General features: G+C 42.3%; 1 protein-coding gene across 1 annotated transcript in view; it reads left to right on the forward strand.

The window, feature by feature from the left end:
* The window catches only part of SYNE1 (spectrin repeat containing nuclear envelope protein 1), a 385,453-nt gene that overhangs the window by 361,884 nt on the left and 3,697 nt on the right, over positions 1-19,872 (forward strand). The window contains exons 135-142 of the mRNA XM_007458743.1: positions 2,922-3,064; positions 4,926-5,052; positions 5,857-6,068; positions 8,882-9,082; positions 10,384-10,512; positions 11,820-12,032; positions 13,062-13,154; positions 14,560-14,618. Coding sequence (XP_007458805.1) covers positions 2,922-3,064; positions 4,926-5,052; positions 5,857-6,068; positions 8,882-9,082; positions 10,384-10,512; positions 11,820-12,032; positions 13,062-13,154; positions 14,560-14,618 — 1,177 coding nt within the window. The remainder of the gene's footprint in view (positions 1-2,921; positions 3,065-4,925; positions 5,053-5,856; positions 6,069-8,881; positions 9,083-10,383; positions 10,513-11,819; positions 12,033-13,061; positions 13,155-14,559; positions 14,619-19,872) is intronic.

Below are 19,872 nucleotides of genomic sequence, written 5' to 3' on the forward strand. Positions count from 1 at the left end.
ATCCAGGACACAGATGTGATGGCGGCCTGAACTAAGGAAGCAGCACCGGGAATAGAAAGAATGGAAGAGCTATGAGAAATCATAAGATGGCTCCTCCATAACTGATGGTTGATTGAATCGGGATTGAAGTGATTTTCTGGCTTGGGCATCTTGGTGAAAGATGCAGGTGGTCCTAGGCTCTGAGGGCCATGAGCAGGAGAGAATGTTCTGGGTGTCTGTGGAGCCACGGGGGCAGGACAGTGAGAAAGGGGGAGGTGATGAGTTCCTCTGTGCACATCCTGAACTTGAGATGCTGTAGACTGTCCCAAGGGAAAAAAGCCAGCAGTAGATGGATGCATGGATCTGAATTTCAGGAACCGGAAATGCCAGTTAGGTAGTTTTCCACATAGTGGTCACCAAGGGAAGGAAGGAGATCTCACAGGAAGAGTGTATGAAGGGATACATGTAAAATATGCATAATACTATTTATGTTGATTACATGTTATAATTAGGGTATATTGGTTTAGTAAAATTAAGTATTAAAATTATTTTCATCCCTTTCTCGTTACTTTTTCATTGTGGCCCTTAGACTCTTTAAAATAATATACGTGGCTCCTGTTATTTCTATTGGACAGCGCTGCTCTAGAACCTGACTGTCTTGGTTGAAATCCCAGTTATGCCCAGTTAACTACTAGCTGTTGAAACTTGGATGAGTAACTTCATTCCCCTGAACCTCAGTTTTCTCATCAATAAAATGAGAATAACACTTCCATGCACCCTGTAGCATTTCTGTGAGGATAAATGAATGCTTAGAACAGCACCTGGCTCATAAAACACTCAATCAACGTGAGCCCTTATTATGATTTATTTCAGGAACCCTTTGGTGTTCGTACTCAGACTTCTCTGTATGTTCAAGAGTTATCTGCCAAGGATGACTAACTTCCTTTTTTTCCCTAAGAAAGTTATTTTCCTGCCATCAGCGAATCAAGGTTTCCAGACCTTAGCTGTCAACTTAGACTGTGCTCTTTTTGCAGATGTAGTGATCCCCGCAAGTCCTGAGGCCTATGTTAAACTCACAGAAAGTGCAATCAGAAATCCCTCTGGTAGGCACCAAAAGCCAAAGTGCACCTCTGTCCCTCACCTGTAACAAGCCTCCTTCTCTCCCAGCACATCTACTGTACCTCTCACAGCTCTGTGCCAAAAGCATGTTAAGGCAGAACTCCCTCTCTGACTGCTGTCTCAGAAACGAAAACCAAAACATTTGGTTGATCGACACCAAGAATAACATTCCAATAATCAAGTGCAATAAAGCAGCTGCTCAACTTGCTAAATGGTAATCACTGTCAGTAAGTGTAACCTATGATGCCCATTAATGGCAGAAAATAGGTGATGGAAACACTAGTCTTAGCATTGGTGCTTTAGTGCCCTGCTTGGTTATAGCAGGTCTGGCTGCGTGACTTCAAGGAGGGCTTGCAGACCCACCTCTGGCTGGGGAATCAGGGCTCGAGGATCTGGTCCCAAGTCCACCAGCCTATACGTGTGACCTCAGGCCCACCATTCATCCTCCTGATCTCAGGGGTCCCATATAAGACAAGGGGTGAAATCAGATATTCAGCTCTAAAAAATTATATTTTAGTTTAATAAGTCTTACTACCCCATAAAGCAATTTGACATGAGAATGTATTCCACAGTATCTTAAGACTTAGATTTTCCAAAAAAAAAAAAAAAAAAAAAATTAGATTTTCCTTTAAGGACAGAACTAATCCTGAAACAAGAAGTCTTAAAGAAAGGAAAATGGAATTCGTTTTGCTTAATGTTGCTCTAGACAAACTGTAACTCAGGGTCAGTAATTTGGAGGACATTGGAGAGAATAGGGTTTGACCACAGTGATAGGATATTGAATTGTGAGTTTATTAGTTTACACTTTGGTTTTTGCAGAAAAGCAAAAGGACAGGAAGTAAGGTAGCATTACTGAAATGGTTACTGCCTGAGTGATTCCCAGTGAGAAACCTCTTCCAGGTGTATTTAGAAGGTCTTTTTACCAAAAAAAGAATTAATAAAGCTTACTAATATTTATTCTGCTTTCACCCTGTGCTAGCTTCACTCTGATGATCAATGTTCTTGTTGAATTCAAAGACTGTAATACATACACACACACACACACACACACACACACACACAATAATTTTGCAAAAGGATGTCACATCTCTCAAAGGAGATGAGCTAGAAGTTCTAAGCTGTGAGTGAGAACATACCTGGATGGAAATGGTAAAATCTTAGCTTTCTCCTGATTTTTTTTTCATTATTAATCTTTTTTTATTTTGCATAATTTTATTTCTTAAAAGCAGTTTAAGTTTTAGAACAAATTTGAGAGGGAGGTACAGAGATTTCCCATACAAAAGCAAGCCATTGCCAGTTTGGTACCTCCACACATACCCATCCTGAGCTAGTCTTTTCTTGGTTCCCTTGTAGTCCCACCTTAAGTGAATGATGCAGCCACCTGGGACTTGAGAGGCACTATCTTCTACTGAGATGCAGAAAGGAAAATTAGAGGGTGTGTCTTTTTCTGTTTGATAAGTGACTACAGAGGGAGCCTGAGATGTAACTGCCTCCTAGTTACTGGGGAGCAGAAGCCACCACCTGAGGTCTTTAGAAAGCTGACAACACGCAATTTTCAGGGGATGAGCCGGAAGGGGGAGCAGAAGCACGGGCTGTTAGAACCCCCCACAGGCCCCTTTTGCAACACCCAGTCTGCTTGGACTCTTGGTCAAGCACATTCATTGGTCTGGTAATTCGAACTCCTGACCCACCAACATGTCGGTACTAAATGTGCTTTATGATTACCCACACACGTACCATCTCTCTACTGCCTTAGCTGTAGAATTTCTTAACCATCTCCTTGAATGTCAAGCTTTTAAAGATTCTTATGGTCGACACTGCAGGGGATCCTAGCACCTTGGAGTCACAGATCCAACAACTGGGCAAAGCCCTGGATGACAGCCACTTTCAGGTGCAGCAAATGGAGAATATCACCCACAGCAAAACTCCCACAGGACCAGAGCTAGACTCCAGCTACAGAGGCTATGTGAGTATCCGGACCCTCGTGATCCTGACACATACCTGGTAATCACAATCGTGTGACAAAGAAGTCCATCTGTGGCACGAGGGTTGTGTCGGCTCTCCATGTACCAAGCTGCCCTTGAACTCATGTGTGTGCAAAACAAAGCCCTGTTAGTCGATTGCCTTTTGAGCAAAACTGGTCTGTGCTCAGACCCACTGATCCACCCTAATGACCAGCCTGGTCCTTTACACGGAGAACTGAGTGAAATCCATTTAATTGAAAGCAACAAAATGCCTTGGCTCTGGAAAGTGATTTGGCATTTTTCCAAATTCAGCTAGTGACTTTCTGACCAAGGATATCCTTGGAGCAGCAGATTTTAGCTGGTAGATTACTAACACGGGATTGTTTTAGTTCTTTTCCTAGGTGTCTTGACACACTTGATGATCTTGGGACTTTTTTAATGCTCTGTTGTTTGTATGTTCATTCTGGAGAAAACAGTTCTGACTAACAAGAGAGATTTGGGGAAAAGATGGCAAGAGATTGTGTGTATTACCAGTTCCATTGTGGAAGCTTTTTGTAAAGTAATAACTTCATTTGCTCTGCTTAGGTTAGTGACCGAATAACTTTTCTCAGAGAATTACCTGTTTTCCTACACATACTTATGCAAGAGGATTTGAAAGTAAATCTCTTCTATGCCTCATATCATTTCTTTTCATACCCAAAAGACCGCTTTGTAAAAGGAAAGAAAAATTAATTTCCCTAAGCCTAATGACAACACCCACGTACTGCTTTTGAAACCGGAAGAGAGAACCGTTCTAGTTATATACGCTAATGTTAATATCCTCACAATCACAGAAGACTAATTAATCATGAGCTTACTTCCTGTCCAGTTTGGCCTGTTATACTGACTTCTATCATAGTGAAACCTCTTTTTTAAAAATATAATTTCACAATGAGCATGCTGACATCACTGAGGTTATACTTAACACCAATCAAAAGCAATCAAAGTAACTTAATAGCAATGTAATTTGTTAAAGGCTTTGAAAGAAAACTTTCTGATCAGTATAGCAGGAGTGTCTTGAAATGATTTGTTCTTTTAATCTTTGAATACTGTGCATGATATTAAACACGGAGTTGGAAGCTTTTCTTTTGATGTTAGAATTTATCCCCTTAGTATCTATTAACCATTGCTTAAATTTTCTCATGAAACAGCTGGCTTTAATATTGTTTTATTCTTTTTAGTATTTTAATTATTTAATACAAATAAATGTCCCTTTGAGATTTGTGGTAATATTACCCTTCCCACCCTTCAGTTGAAGAAAAAGGGAGCAGCCTGCCAAAAACTATATATTGTATTGCCAGCCGGGGACTCTGAGTGTTAAATCCCAGATCGGTTTAGTCTGTTTTGATTCATAAATTTTAAAAGAAATTTTGAAGACTTATGCAAAACCACGTGTGCCAAGTGTATCTTCAAGGCATTGCTTTCTGTAAACATGCATGTGTCACATGTTTAAGAAGCATGTTTTTGAACTTGACTTTTTTTTTTTTTTTTTTTTTTTTTTTTTTTTGTTTTGGGGTCCTCCGCCCTCCCACTGTTGTGGCCTCTCCCGTTGTGGAGCACAGACCCCGGACGCACAGGCTCCCCAGACTGGGGCACGAACCCGTATCCCCTGCATCGGCAGGCGGACTCTCAACCACTGCGCCACCAGGGAGGCCCTGAACTTGACTTTTTTGTTTTCAGCAGAGCGGCTTACTCTTTATAGAGAAGGAGCACACAGCTACTGCCCTTTTTGAGGAACTCCAAAGATATTTTCTCCAGGAGTTCTTGCACCCATGACAATTTGAGTATTTTGTGACGGGGGGCCTCTTTTCTGTATCTAAACAGATGAAACTGCTGGGTGAATGCAGCGGCAGTATAGACTCAGTGAAAAGACTGGAACACAAACTGACAGAGGAAGAGGAGCATTTTCCAGGCTTTGTTAACCTGAATAGCACCGAAACCCAAACAGCTGGTGAGTGGGTTGTGCTCAATTCAAGACAGAGTGAAATAGAAGCTCTCGAAGCACCTCGTTGTCCCCGAGTTCCACTGTGCCACTGACCTCATTCTACACTGGTCTATCCTGAGAACTTTCCTCCATGTTACAATGATCTCTGGGGACAGAGGGGGAGGTGAAAATAATCACAGTGGTTTTTTTCCCATGTCCCATGTATTTTAAGGCACCGTCTCTAATCACTAGTCAGGAATCTTCTGTGTGTGCTCTGTACACTCAGAGCTTTCCTGCAGAAGGAAACCAAGAGTTGAATGTTATCTTCACCCACTTTCATGCTTATTACTTCTTAAAGTTCCTTACAGTGTTAAATCTTATGTAGTTAATATCTTCTCTCCGTTATCATTAAAAATGCAGAGAGGAAAAACACAGCCACCATACTGTTTTGTTTTTTGTTGTTTTTTTTTTTTTGCGGTACGCGGGCCTCTCACCGTTGTGGCCTCTCCCGTTGCGGAGCACAGGCTCCGGACGCGCAGGCTCAGCGGCCATGGCTCACGGGCCCAGACGCTCCTCGGCATATGGGATCTTCCCGGACTGGGGCACGAACCCGCGTCCCCTGCATCGGCAGGCGGACTCTCAACCACTGCGCCACCAGGGAAGCCCCACCATACTGTTATTTACAGCTGACAACAACAGAAATGCCCAGAGGCATTACTTTCTTTCTGTTGCTGTTTTAAAGTTAGCCACCCATGTAGGTTTCAAACATTTCCTAAACGTTCTCCGTGGAGGATGATCCCTCGCTATCCTGTGCGTGTGCTGTCTTGCCAGGTGTGATTGACCGCTGGGAGCTCCTCCAGGCGCAGGCCCTGAGCAAGGAGCTGAGGATGAAACAGAATCCCCAGAGGTGGCAGCAGTTTCACTCGGACCTGAACTGCGTTCTGACCTGGCTGCAGGAGACGGAGGAGGACCTGGAACAGCTTCAGCACCGGCAGCGCAGCACTGATATCCAGCCCATCACGCTCCAGATCAAAAAGCTCAAGGTAGCTACCCTTGGCCTTCCCCGCAGCGCCAGACAGAACGCTGCCTCGTGGCATGCCCGGTCAGATGAAACCACTATCCCCTGGCCTGTTGTGCAGTCACACAGCAGCGGGGGAATGGTCAGCACAAACGGACACGAACGCTTCCCTAGCCACCCCAGATCAGAGTGTTTATAGGAAGGCTTGGAAGGGTTGAGAGCTGGACTGCATTGCAGAACCAGCCCCATGAAAATAATCATGATTTAATGAATTGGTAGCTAAGAAATGACCAATTAAAGTTTCATGAAACATCCAGGTACCTCTGGGACCTAATTAACCTCTTTTAAAGGAAATACAGCTATGTCCAGGGTCCTACAAGTCTATATCTAGAGCTGGAGAGGAGTCCTCTCCCAGGTCGTATACGTGTGAGTTTATGGAGACCTAAGGAAGCCACTTGACATTCTGGAATCAGCAGAACTTCTGAAATAGATTATAATAGTGGCAGAAGCAATTTTCAGTGAAATGAATCCAAGCAACAAAACCCGTGGAGTAATCGCAGTAAAACACCTGACGTTTACATTTGATTTTGACCTGGACGGGTGTAGTGCACAAGATAACCTCTTTTAACTCCCTCTCTAGATCTTAAAAAACCTTCTCAGCCCAGCTATTGAAATGCATTGGTATGTGGAGACTTTTGTAAACGTACTGTGGATGGAGAGCTCAGTTTCTTCTTAATAGGTCTCTTGGTCCTGCCTTTTTGTTTGGAGAACGTCAAGCTGTGCTCTTCCTCAGAAGAGGAGGGCTACCGGGCCCTCCAGGCTCAAGGATTAACTGCCTTTGTTTCTCCCTAGTTTCTCTGTATGCTGTTTCTTTTGGGGTGCTGTATTTCTGGCTTGTTTTAGTTGTTTTGTTTTAAATTTTCAAACAGTGAAATGAGTCTTCCCCACAGATGCTCAAACTTCTTTTTTTTTTTCTTATTTTTTTTGCCATACGCGGGCCTCTCACCGTTGTGGCCTCTCCCGTTGCGGAGCACAGGCTCCGGACACGCAGGCTCAGCGGCCATGGCTCACGGGCCCAGCCGCTCCGCGGCACGTGGGATCTTCCCGGACCGGGGCACGAACCCGCGTCCCCTGCATCGGCAGGTGGACTCTCAACCACTGCACCGCCAGGGAAGCCCTCAAACTTCTTATAGAGTAGCCTCTGCACCAGCTCCATCAATTTCAGGATGAAGGATGCAATTTACATGATCTGGATTACAAAATGCTTTTCTCTCTAGAGTACTTCAATTACTTTAGTTTCTCTCCAGGAAAATGTAAGGCAGTGTTGCATTATAACCAATTCCAAATAAGTTGATGAAACAAACACTGGCCAGAGTCTGAGACCTAAGTGAGATTAGAGTGGAAAAACAAGACCTTGAAAGTCAGCCTGTGTGATAAGAAAAAGCCACCCTCCTCTGCACGTCTTCCCCATCTTTCCTGTCTGTTTTCTGAGAATAAATCTGTGGAATAACCTAGTACTTTCTACAGCATTTCTTGATTTTATACTGTCTCTGTGGTTGAATCTACATTATGGGATGTTAAGAATCCATTGAAAGGTGCAAATTTAAGACAAGTTGGAAACATAACAGAAATGGTGAGAAATTATAAGAAAATTGTAGCCTGAGCAGATGTGATTTGTAGGATCACTGACCCTACCTTGATCTGGGAATATTTAAACAGTACCCAGATATTCAATTATTAATGCATAAACTTGTACTTAAATTCTTGAAATTTAGTTCTAGATTTTGGGGAAATGCACACAGTAAAAAAATTAGTCACCTGTTTTTTTGTGAAACTAAACTAAATTGCTTAGCTGATGAAATGCAATTCATTCTCTTCACCATCACAAAAATCTGGCCTGTGACAGAGGCAATGTTCTCGGCCTGTGGGCCACTAACCCTCGGTGGCCTGTGGAGTCAGAACAGCTGGAGGCCAGGGCCTGGGAATCTGCTTTCTTATCAAGTTTCCCATTTCATGCCTATGCACACAACGTTGAGACCCGTTTATGTTTGGTTTGGTTTGGTTTGGTCTGTTGTTGAACTCCCATGCTGGGAATCTGGGTGTTAATCATACTCCTTAGTTCACTCCCCAGGGTCATCATTGCTTCCTGCAAAGCTCCCCTTAATTTTATTTATGTATCCTTTTTCCCCCACTGTTTCTTGTTTTGTTTTGTTTTGTTTTTTGGGGGCAGTACGCGGGCCTCTCACTCTTGTAGCCTCTCCCGTTGCGGAGCACAGGCTCCGGGCACGCAGGCTCAGCGGCCATGGCTCACGGGCCCAGCCGCTCCGTGGCACGTGGGATCCTCCTGGATTGGGGCACGAACGCGCGTCCCCTGCATCGGCAGGCGGACTCTCAATCACTGCGCCACCGGGGAAGCCCTCCCCCACTGTTTCTTAATCCCAATTCCTCAAACCCATGGCAACCATTCTGAAATTTTAACACATCTTCTTTTTCCATATATATTCATGAAAAATGTGGATTTGTGTGTGTGCACATGTATTTTAAATTACATAAATGCTGTTTTGTCACCCATATAAATCTGTTTCTCTTTCACTTTATACCATATTTTCTGAAGATTCATTCGCATCGTCAAGTATACATCTGATCCATCTCTTTTAACTACAGTGTGGTTCCCAATGGTGTGCACCCACTGTATCTTATCCAGCCATCCTGCTAAGGCCAGTGTTAATTAATGGATCTTTTAATTTGGGTGAAGCATGTCCAAAGGTCTTAGACTGTTTTTCTTTAGTATTTTTATTGTTATTTTCCTTGTTTGATTGTTCTCCTTTCTCTTTGCAGGAGCTCCAGAAAGCTGTGGACCACCACAAGGCCATCATCCTCTCCATCAATCTGTGCAGCTCCGAGTTCACTCAGACTGGCAGTGAGGAGAGCCAGGATCTGCAGGGTCGCTTGTCCCAGATGAATGGCCGCTGGGACCGCGTGTGCTCCCTGCTGGAGGAATGGCGGGGCCTTCTCCAAGACGCACTGATGCAGTGTCAGGTCTGTGGGGCTTCAGGCCGGCCATGCTCTGAAGTCAAACATTTCCAGTGTAGCTGAGTCTGTGACTTAATTTATCAAGATCACTAGGGGGATGCAGTTACTCTCCAAAGTCAGTATTTGAGAGAGATAACTTTGTGCCCAAAGTTTTCATTTTACTGGAGAATTTGTACATGTGACCAGGAGTTCAAAGACCCCACTTCTTTACAGCTAACAAGAGACTATTCCCACACGTTTATCTCAGCCTCACCATTCCTCCTTCGACTCATTCTTTATTCATTCAACAGGTATTTTCTGAGCACATAGAAAGACATTTTTTGGACATCCAAGTGAGCATTACAAATATTTACTCATCCATTCAGACCACAGTTATTTGCCAGGTGTTTACAGTCTGACAGATACTGTACTAGGCAGGCAGGATACAGCCCAGCCTCTGCTTTTGTTGGGGAAGACAGACAATAAAAATGCAAATAAATGTTTAACCAATCTACTTACAGATGTTGATGATAAGAGTAACCGAAAAAAGCACTTAAGGAAGGTGATTGGGGAAGTTCTGTGGATGTTTGAGCTGATTCTTGGAAAGATATTGCCATGAAGGAGGTCAGGTAGATGGCAAGTCCCAGAAGCAGGAAAGGGCTTAGTGTCTTCAAAGACAGAAGAAAGGCCAGTGTGATCAGAGAGTAGTCAGAGAGGAAGGAAGGGATGAGAAAGATCTGGGAGGTGGTCAGGAAGCAGATCATGCAGGGCTTGGTGGGTCCTGGCCAGGAGTTTGGGTTATAATCTGAGCAGGATGGGAAGCCTGTTTCCCAGGATTATAGGTGCCCAGCAGTAATAACAGCTCCTTGAAAGCAGGTACCCAAGCTGTGGTTTCACCCCTGCACTGCCTCCCAGTACAGCGCCTCCCACACTGGAGATCTTCTGTAACTATACCTTGAATAAATGAACATATGGATGCGTGGAGAGATGGGATTGAATTTAGGCCTTCAAAGATGGGAAGATTTGAATACAGGAGGAAGATAAAGGAGCAGAGCTGCTTCCCTCTACATAGTATTATAGTCCTAGAAATTAAGCATCTTGATGCCAATTTTCCTTATGTCTAATTTTTCCCTCGAGTAATAAATTAGATGCTTTTGGTAAGAGCATGAACTCAGATAATTACGACAGCTCTAGTGCCTTCCTTAGAAAGGAGTTGTATATAAGATCTTAAAACCAACGGTAGGAATTGCAAAGCATGGATATTTAAGCTATGAGGGAAAGAAAAATATCTCATTCAAAATGATTTCATGCTCCATGTTTTTTTTTAGGATTTCCATGAAATGAGTCATGGTTTGCTGCTTATGCTTGAGAACATTGACAGAAGGAAAAATGAAATTGTGCCGGTTGATTCTAACCTTGATGCAGAGGTACTTCAGGACCATCTCAAACAGCTTAGGGTAAGATGTGTGGGCTTGGACAGCGTCTGGTTATGTTATAGTTGGTGCTACTTATTTACTTTTTACATTATAATCTCTTAGTCTTTCTTTACCCCTCATGATTTCCCATCTCTGTGAAGCAAACATGTACACAGAAGATGATATCTATTAGCTTTAGAATCTGGTTCTAAAGCAGTTGCTCATCTAAAAATCTCAGACGGTCTTCATCTTAAATTAGCTTGTTTTTATCAAGGCAGCTCTTTGGCAGATTACATTTGTTTTTAATTTAAACTGTATGTGTTGAATCTACGTCCCAAGAATATATTGGGTGGCTGATAATTAAAGGAATTAGAATAGAGACAGTTAAGACTTCTTAAGAAGAATTAAGTATACGAATTCAACACTAACCTTAGCACCAAGTTTTCTGAAAGCTAAGACAACAAGGGAAACATGATAAGTTAAATGATTTTTATTACCTGACAAAAAGGAAACAAACCAATTCTCAAGGAGCAGGAAACTTTTTCTATTATTAAATTCAAAAGGAAATTTACAGGATTTCTGTATAGATCCTTATAAAAAGAACTTTGGACAATATAATGTACAGTGTACTTAAGTGATTTTATAGAAGATAAAGAAGCATATTTGAGTTCCATTAGGAGAAAATGATTTGCATTTAGTCACTTTCTGTATTTTTAAAATGCTGTTTCTTAACATTTAGCACTCGCACAAACCTAACAGAATTGTCAGCTTTTAGTTCAGTATCATAAAGGTCTTAGAAACCAGGAGGAAATAGCTATGCAGCTGCATTTTTACTAGACTTTTGACCTCAGACCTTAAGTTGTGAGTGATGAATCACCCGTATATCTTTTTAAAAATCTTGAATAGATATCTGAGTATACCTCCACATACTTGAGTTTTTCTATATTTATATGTTAATGTTTTACTTCTCTTTTTAAAAGAATAGTTTATGTCTCATTTGCATAACACTTTATATTTTAAATACTTTAACATACATTCACCAGTTTGAACGTTCCAGTAATACTTACTGTGGACCCGGCAGGAATTAATGTCATCATTTTACCAAATGAGAAAACGGAGATCAGAAAGATTCAGGGGTCTTAGAGGATACATTTTGGCAGAGGCAGGATTAGAACAGAGGTCCCTGATTCCCAAATGTCATGGGCTGCTGTATCCGTCCTTGTGTGAGCACAGCATTCTGATGCTCAGGTCTAATTGTCCACTAAGTTAAAGTGATGTCATTGTGCACCTTTGGAACTTTCTCGAATTATTGAAAACCCTTAGAAAAATATTTCTCATGATATTCATAGCAAATAAGGCATGAGCTGTTGGAATCCCAGCTCAAAGTGGCCTCACTGCAAGACATGTCTCGCCAACTACTGGTGAACGCCGAAGGCACAGACTGTTTAGAAGCCAAAGAAAAAGTGCATGTGATTGGAAATCGGCTCAGACTTCTCCTGAAGGAGGTCAGTCATCATATCAAGGAGCTGGAGAAGTTATTAGACATGTCAAGCAGTCAGCAGGTAAGCTCTCAACAGACGTCATTGTGTAGCATGTCCTACAGGAGACCAAACAAGCATCATCTTTATCCATTTTAGAGACTCTGAATGTAGTACTTGTGAGACTAGAGTGTCCCCTCTCAATCACTGCTCTTATAAGTCTGGCTCAAAATTTAAAAGTAACTCAAAAACTTTTATAATAGGACACTACTTTTGATTCTGTTACATCCAAAAAACCTCCTGTAATTGTTACTGCTAACCCTATTACCACCACTACTGTGGCATTTTATTTTACCCAGTTTACTTAAGAATTCGTGTGCTTTCAGTAACACTGCGAGAGTAGGTCACAACCAGTTGTTGCGTATGAGTTTCATATTCAAACCTTAGAAGGTATGAAGTCTCCTTAGCTGGCGGTTAAATCATACAAAATGTTCAATGTTCACTTTTATTTGTTTATCTATTTATTTGTTTATCTGTTATTTACTTTTAAATTTACTGCATCGTGGTAATATTGTTGGTTTTAAGAAATGCATTTGCAGGTAAGATTTCAAACATTCAATTGTGAAATCCTGTTAACGAGCACACAAACATGTTGCAGGCAAAAGAACCACCTACTCGCAATAACAGTGGTGCCAGCAACAATACAGTTTCTCTGATGCTAAAAGGCAGGCTCCTGGGTGACTGACAATCTTTTGTTTCTAATTCTAACTCAAGTGATTTGGTTTCTCTCCCACCTGAGCACCCTGCAGCCCTAAGGCAGATTCCTTTACCCCCTTCCCTTCAACCCATTCTCCCGTGCATGTCATTAAGAAATAATAAAGCTCCAAGCGGCCCAGTAATAACAAAGCTCCACCTGTATCTTCCAGAAGGGCCAAACTCACAACCAGGAAAGCCCAACACACTAGAAGTATTAGGTTCTGTTCTTCCTGATTCTGTTTTTCCCAGGGAATGGGTTGAGGGATAGATAGGGATGGGGTGGGACGTACTTGCGGATCACAAAGCCATCGTGGCTCTGGGACGTGGAATCATTAAGAGAATCTATTTCCCACGTAGGATTTGTCTTCCTGGTCTTCTGCTGATGAACTGGACGCCTCAGGATCTGTGAGTCCTACATCAGGAAGACATAGCCCAGACAGGCAGAAAACGGTAACTTTCCACTGGTCGTTTTCAGTTGGCCCACGGGGGGGACCACTGGGCCTGACAGTCTTGGTACCTCACGCAGCGTCCACGGGCTCTTCCCTTGCAAAGCAGGCGTCCCCATACAGCGTGGGGTTGTCACACAGTGACGCAGAGAAGCTCTGTCTCCTCAGCCCTGCCTCAAACCCTCCCCACATGCACTCAGGAATGGAAAGAGCAGAGTTCTGTTTTTCAGAAGAATCAGGTTCAGCGTTTGGTTGGTATGCAGGGAGGCAGATTATTTTTCGTGCTCACAGGGCCATCTCTAGAGCAGTGCTCCCTTGTCCCTTTGGTGGCCCCTCCCTCCAAACCCCCTCCGCCACAGTCCACCCAAAAAAAAAAGTAGGCTCCACTTAAAAGGGTGCCTCAGCCAGAGGTGGACAAAACTGCGAGCATCTCATGAGACCATTGAGTTTATAAGACAAATGGAGGTTCTGTTGACCCTCAAGCAAAGACACTCCCGAAGGTGGTCTTGAAGGTTTGGGGCGATCGCATTGCCCCCAGAGTGGCAACAACTCAAGGTGACTCACCCACCAGGCCTGTCGGGGGGCTGTCTCACTGGCACACAATGAGGAGAAAAAGACCAATTTGACCCCTGCTACCCTCTCTACCTTGATTTCTCTGTGTAATTAGAAGCTTGTTTTTCGTTTTGTTACTTTTTTTGGTCTGGCTTTATGATTATATTCATTTTTATTATCATTCCATTTTCCTTAGTTTTTAGAAGTATTGGTTTCATTTGTACTTTTCTTGTTATAAACACTTAAGTTCTATGCTGGTAAATGTTATTATCTTTTTAGGATTGTTTTTTACTACATTCACTAGTTTCCTATAGATCCTAGTTTAAGAATGTGAAGGAATACTGGCTTTTCGAGTCAAATTTTAGGTTTAAGTTAAATAAAACTTGAGTACTTAACTTGTTGGGTCTTCATCACTCTACACAGAATAATCTCACACTGCCATTATTTTTAATCTACCAAGAATTTTAATATTGTTCTAGAAGATGAAAAATATGTAAGGTATATTTGAAATACATGGCACGGCGTATTGAATTTTATATTTATTATAAAGAGATATACAGAGATCTTTGGCTAGTGTGGAGTCATTTGTGTTTCTACCATGAAAAGTGAGGGAAATATACCCATTGTGGTGTGAATGCCCAAACCGCCATGTTTCTTCAATGATGTATAATATAGATGTAAATTGATTTCACTTCCTCAACAAAAGAAAAGCCAGTTTCCTTGATTCATGGGTACTGATCATTTCATTTGATTTGTATTTCCTTTGCTGAACTTTTAGTTTAATTTTCATCAGTAGCTTGTCTTTATTTGCCTGGACTGAACATTCTTCTTTCTTTACCCCTGTTCATTGCAAACAGCCACGAGGCAAATGTAGTCTCTCACAGCCTGGACCCTCTGTCAACAGTCCACATAGCAGGTACCTTATTCTCCTGGTTTCCACACTGTTCTAGAACTCCAAGAGGATGATGAAAATTGTCCAGAATTTAGGTAGGCCTATATCTGGTCTGCCTCGGGGTAGTTGAGAAACTATTCATTTAAATGGTCCACACCCTTGCCTAATAAATTGGAAGAGACTTTTCTAAGTGGAAAGTACAAGAAAATCTCAGGGCGTAAAATATTTGGACCCCATCAAAATTTTGTTTAACTATACCTAGGCCGTCTGGTACTCTTCATCCAATGTTTTTTTTTATTCTGTGTGCTCGTAAAGATTCGATATCACTGATGTCACAGTGCAATTTGATTCATGGCAGAATTTTATCATCCTCTTTATTTCTAGATTTTACAATAAGTCAGGTAATAGATCAGTGAATTATTTTACCATTCCCAGAACCCACAAATCTGAATAAAATATACTAACATCCCCAGCTTTTTATTTTATTTTTGTGTTTTATCCAGATTGTGGGTTTTGGATTCTCAAAATGGCAAGTCCTGATTTGGTATTACTTAAAATTTATAAGCCCCTTCTCTCTTCTGCTTATCCTAAAATTTCTCTCCGGCCAGCACACTCAGTCACTCACCTTCCTGACACTTGGCGAGCTCTTTCACTCTGGAAACAAGAGCAGTCAGTGCCCCCGCCTGGGAACCTCCAGAGAGCCTCACAGCTGCCACTCTGCTTTATGCCTGGCTTCCAACAATCCCTGTCTCTGCAGTTAGCAGTGCTTTGCCTTCTTCGTTGTCGGTGTGATGTCTGTGCTCCCTGGCCCTTCCACTAATCAGTTCATGTTTCCCCAGACAACTTTCTAAAAATGGAAATACTGTCCTTGGAAGCAGCTTCCTCACTCCAATCATGAGCAGTTCACTGTTAAAATAGTTTGCCCCTCTGGAAACTTAACCACCACTGAGCTGGAATCCCAATTCCTGGAAGGAGGGTGGGGCATGAGGAAGTGTAAACAAGCCCTGAGTAATAGTTTTAGCTTTCCAGCTGTGTGAGGAAGGGGCTGGCCTTTGCATCTGGTTTCCACTCAGCTGAAGTAATGCAGAACGGATTTTGATGTGCTTTTTCTGGTTTTAAGCTTCCCTCCACTATGTTTTGCTTTTTTTTTTTTTTTTCTTTCCCTTTGGTTTGGTTTGAGGACAATTTTGTGGGGCTTTTTTTGTCCATAACAAAATATCAATAATGAAACATGAAAGGAGAAAAAGTCACAGGGATTTTTGAAGATAATGATGGGCTTCTCCAGGTGCTCTGATTTTTTCTTAGCCCCCTACAAGAAAAGACATCATGTACTATAGGCAGATCACTGCTTTATGTAGTGCGTCTGCTCACCACAAATTGCTGATGTGCCGTGAACAGAGATGGGGCATGTCCCCATAGCATTCCTTTAAGGACACCAGAGAGCCATTCTGTGGTTGACATAAATCATGGTGATGAGAAGGGAGAAAGCTCTTATGTTATTATGCGATGTCAATAGCAACCACAGCCCGGTTCCCGGATTTCCCCAGTTCTTTCAGACGGTCACACGGCCTTCTGAAATGTCAAAGGCCTCGTTTCTCAGGGCAGCAACTGCTTCAATATTGTCTCTTAATGGGGCTTTGCAGCTGGGACAGCCACGTTCTCACTGTGACACCCGCCAGGCGCCTTTCAGCTCCGCTCTGTCCAGCACTGGTTATTAACATCTTTCTGAGCACACAGCATGATGTTCACTTTGCTGCTTACAGGACCTGGAATACAAACGATCTTCACCTGAATGGCCAACTTCGGCAAACAGCTTGGCAGACGGGTTGTGGTTGAACATTCTTGGACTTCTTAACTCCTTGGCACCTCTGTTTGGGGTGCGCCCACGTGGGCAATGACACGGAGAGTCTGCTGGGAAAGAATTAACTTCACTCACAATCCAGGCTGTCACGGTGTTCCTTTACATTGAGACTTGAGATTACCTTGCGTTTGATCTTGCACTGGTCCAGCAAACTTGAAAGGTTATTGCAAAAGCACAAACAGTTTAGAATGTTGACCCCAGCGATCTGCAATGGGAACGTTTTAGGCATATATTCTTCCTGAGAGGAAAGAGGCTGAGTTGAAAGAAACTGGGTATTAGTTTGAAGGGAGGGTTCTTATATTATTTTTGTGGTTTAAAGTCAAATATTAATAATATCAGTTACTTGCCTGCTGTATATTTCACATTGATTCTACAGCTGCCGTTCTGTGTTCTCTTACATAATATTCTAAGCCTACATATGGATTGATGTCAGTGTTTACAGAACACCTACTATGTTTAGGCCCTGGGCCCACAAAACTAGTACAATATGGTTCCTGTCATAAAAAACTTGCAATATGTCATAATCTAGAGATCCCCTAAATCAATTACAGGGAGCTTCCCAAGACTCCTTAAAATTATAAACATTTGAAAAACATCTGAAAGTATACATTCATAATAACAATCCACAATTTTTTTTTTTTTTTTTTGCGGTACGCGGGCCTCTCACTGTTGTGGCCTCTCCCATTGCGGAGTACAGGCTCCGGACGCGCAGGCTCAGCGGCCATGGCTCACGGGCCCAGCCGCTCCGCGGCATGTGGGATCTTCCCAGAGCGGGGTACGAACCTGTGTCCCCTGCATCGGCAGGCGGACTCTCGACCACTGTGCCACCAGGGAAGCCCCTGTCCACAATTTTTGAGATTAAACCTATTTAAGATGCATGCTTTTTGAAGCAATGTTTATGATGGCCCAGCTGATACTTTTTCTCTACTTTTGACTTAAAATTGGCTAACCTGATAGCCAGTAACTCTTCAAAATTCTACTATAGATAAGTTGAAGTTCACAAATGGGAAGATTTTACTCCAATTTCCAGCAAAGCAAAGGAATAACTGCTCTGTAGTCTGAAGAGAGGGAATTGATAACTTCCTTCCAAAGCTGAGAATTGTAAAATGCAAAACTTCTCTGGGCATCTTTAGTCTTTGGTACCTTCTGCACAAAGAACTGAGACAGAATAAGAAGTGGCAAATGACTGGCTGAAACACTGAAAGGGAGGGAAAAAAGACCTCATTTAAAAATGTGTTCAAGGGAACCAAATACATCTAAGCAGACACAGTGGGGTTTTTGCATGTACACCAGGGCCTAACTCTAAACACCATTCAGTTTCTTGTGGAAATTTTTTTCTAAGTCTTTTCTGTCAGACTCCACCCTGGGGATTTATTTATTCAAAGCTCTCAAAGCACCTCAGCCTAAAACAGCCTTGCCCCTGGGGCAGGCTGGACACCCGGTCTGAGGACAGTTATAGGGTAAGGCTCCACTATGTTTCTTTTATATTTTGAGGTCTGCATTCCCAGTGTTTCCTGGGACCAAGTCAGACACTTTAGAAAATGCATCGCCTCTTTGAAAGCACTGCTATAAATCAAGAATATTTCCTTGGGAGGAAAGGCTGAATCCAGCAAAATCCCTGTTATGAGTCATCACACCCTTGCTTTAATAATACAGATAAATAAGAATGATAAGTTGCTGACATTTATTTAGCACTTAGCGTGTTCTAAGCACCATGCTAAGCGTTGTGTATCTGTTACCTCATTTAACCCTCCCAACATGTTCATTCTCAATTTTACAGACAAGGACACCAGGGATTAGAGGCATGAAGATGTAGAATTGTTTTTTAATTTAATTTTATTTATTTTTTTATACAGCAGGTTCTTATTAGTCATCCATTTTATACACATCAGTGTATACATGTCAGTCCCAGTCGCCCAGTTCATCTCACCACCACCACCACCCGCCGCCGCTTTCCCCCCTTGGTGTCCATACGTTTGTTCTCTACATCTGTGTGAAGATGTAGAATTGGAACCCAGATCTCTCTGACTCTGGATCCTAGCTTGTTAACCACTCCTCCCGACTGAAGGGCTCCTAATGGGTGGGGTACTTTAAACAACAGTTCCAGGGCTTGGGCTACCATGGGTTGCCTGAGATAGCTTAGGACCAGCCAGAATGTTCATCTTGGACTAAAGAGAGGCAAATCCTAAGTTGATCCTGGGAATTTGCCTTCTGAACCACATATCCAGGGAATAAAGACCATTCACACAGGAACAGGCAACACGATCGTAGACAACCTGATATCTCCTGACAAAAAATTTCTGTTCCTCTACTGCCAGTGTTTGCTAACAAGTAGCAAAATGAATTGGAAGTGTCTTTTCATCTGTGTAAATGATGTGTGCACAGAATTAACTCATTTTATTTCCTTGATGATGTAAAATTTTTGAGATGAGTCACACTCCACGTGCACACTCGTCAGGCTTCTCACAACCCTTGGCCAGACTTTCTTTCCTGTGGTGTGTTCGTATGTGTGGCCCCCTCCCCAATAGCCTCCTTCTCCCACAACTGTACGTATTTTAGGAAAGAGATGAAACAACACCTGGGCAATTATTTACCCCCAAGTTTGAATGAGTGAGAAAGATAATAAAATAAATATTCACTTGTAGAGAATAAGCATGTTTTTGCTGGACAGGATTATCTGAAATATCTCCATTGATTAAGTTCCTTAAGTAAGTTCACACATTTAGTTTTTCTCTATCTACACCATCTCTACTGCATCTATTTGTGGAATAAGGCCATTGGAAAGTGATGAGTGACGGCTCAGTGAGATGTCTTTGTTCTTCCCCTTGTCAAATTTCCCAAGACTTGAAACTTACATGATTTTAGGTCAATAGATTAAATATTAAAAGTACCCTTTTACTTGGTATCATTAACCTGTTAGTACTAGAAACTCTAGAACAGGTTTTACCCTAAGCAGAAGCAACTTTGGGCTTATTGAAACCTTGGTAATTGCCCCAAGCGGGTGGCATTTTTTTCGGTAGAACAGTTGGACATTTCCAAGAGCAGTCAACTGCATGGAAGCTCACTAAGGACTGTGTGTTCTCTTTGTCTCTATCTCAGCCCATTATTTCTCCCCAGGTTGGCATTCTTCAACATTAGAAAGCACACGCTAATTAAATTTTAAAACGGAATGCTCTGATGCTGTTAAATGTGCCATGTCCTTCAACAGACTCTGCAGCATCTGAGCCCGTATTCCAAAGATGGTGACCTTTCTAGCTTTTCTCAGGAGTGGACTAGTCAGTGTGTAGCCCTTGTTTTGATCTTGATCTTTGGCTTTATTGTTCAAAGAAGCTAATAATTGACAAAGAGGAGCTATTCAGCTCAGTCAGATTGTTACTATCAATTACATGCATAAATGTGCCCATCACTAATGTCCTT

This window comes from Lipotes vexillifer, unplaced genomic scaffold (assembly GCF_000442215.2).
Source record: "Lipotes vexillifer unplaced genomic scaffold, Lipotes_vexillifer_v1.1 scaffold639, whole genome shotgun sequence".
NCBI lineage: Eukaryota > Metazoa > Chordata > Mammalia > Artiodactyla > Lipotidae > Lipotes > Lipotes vexillifer.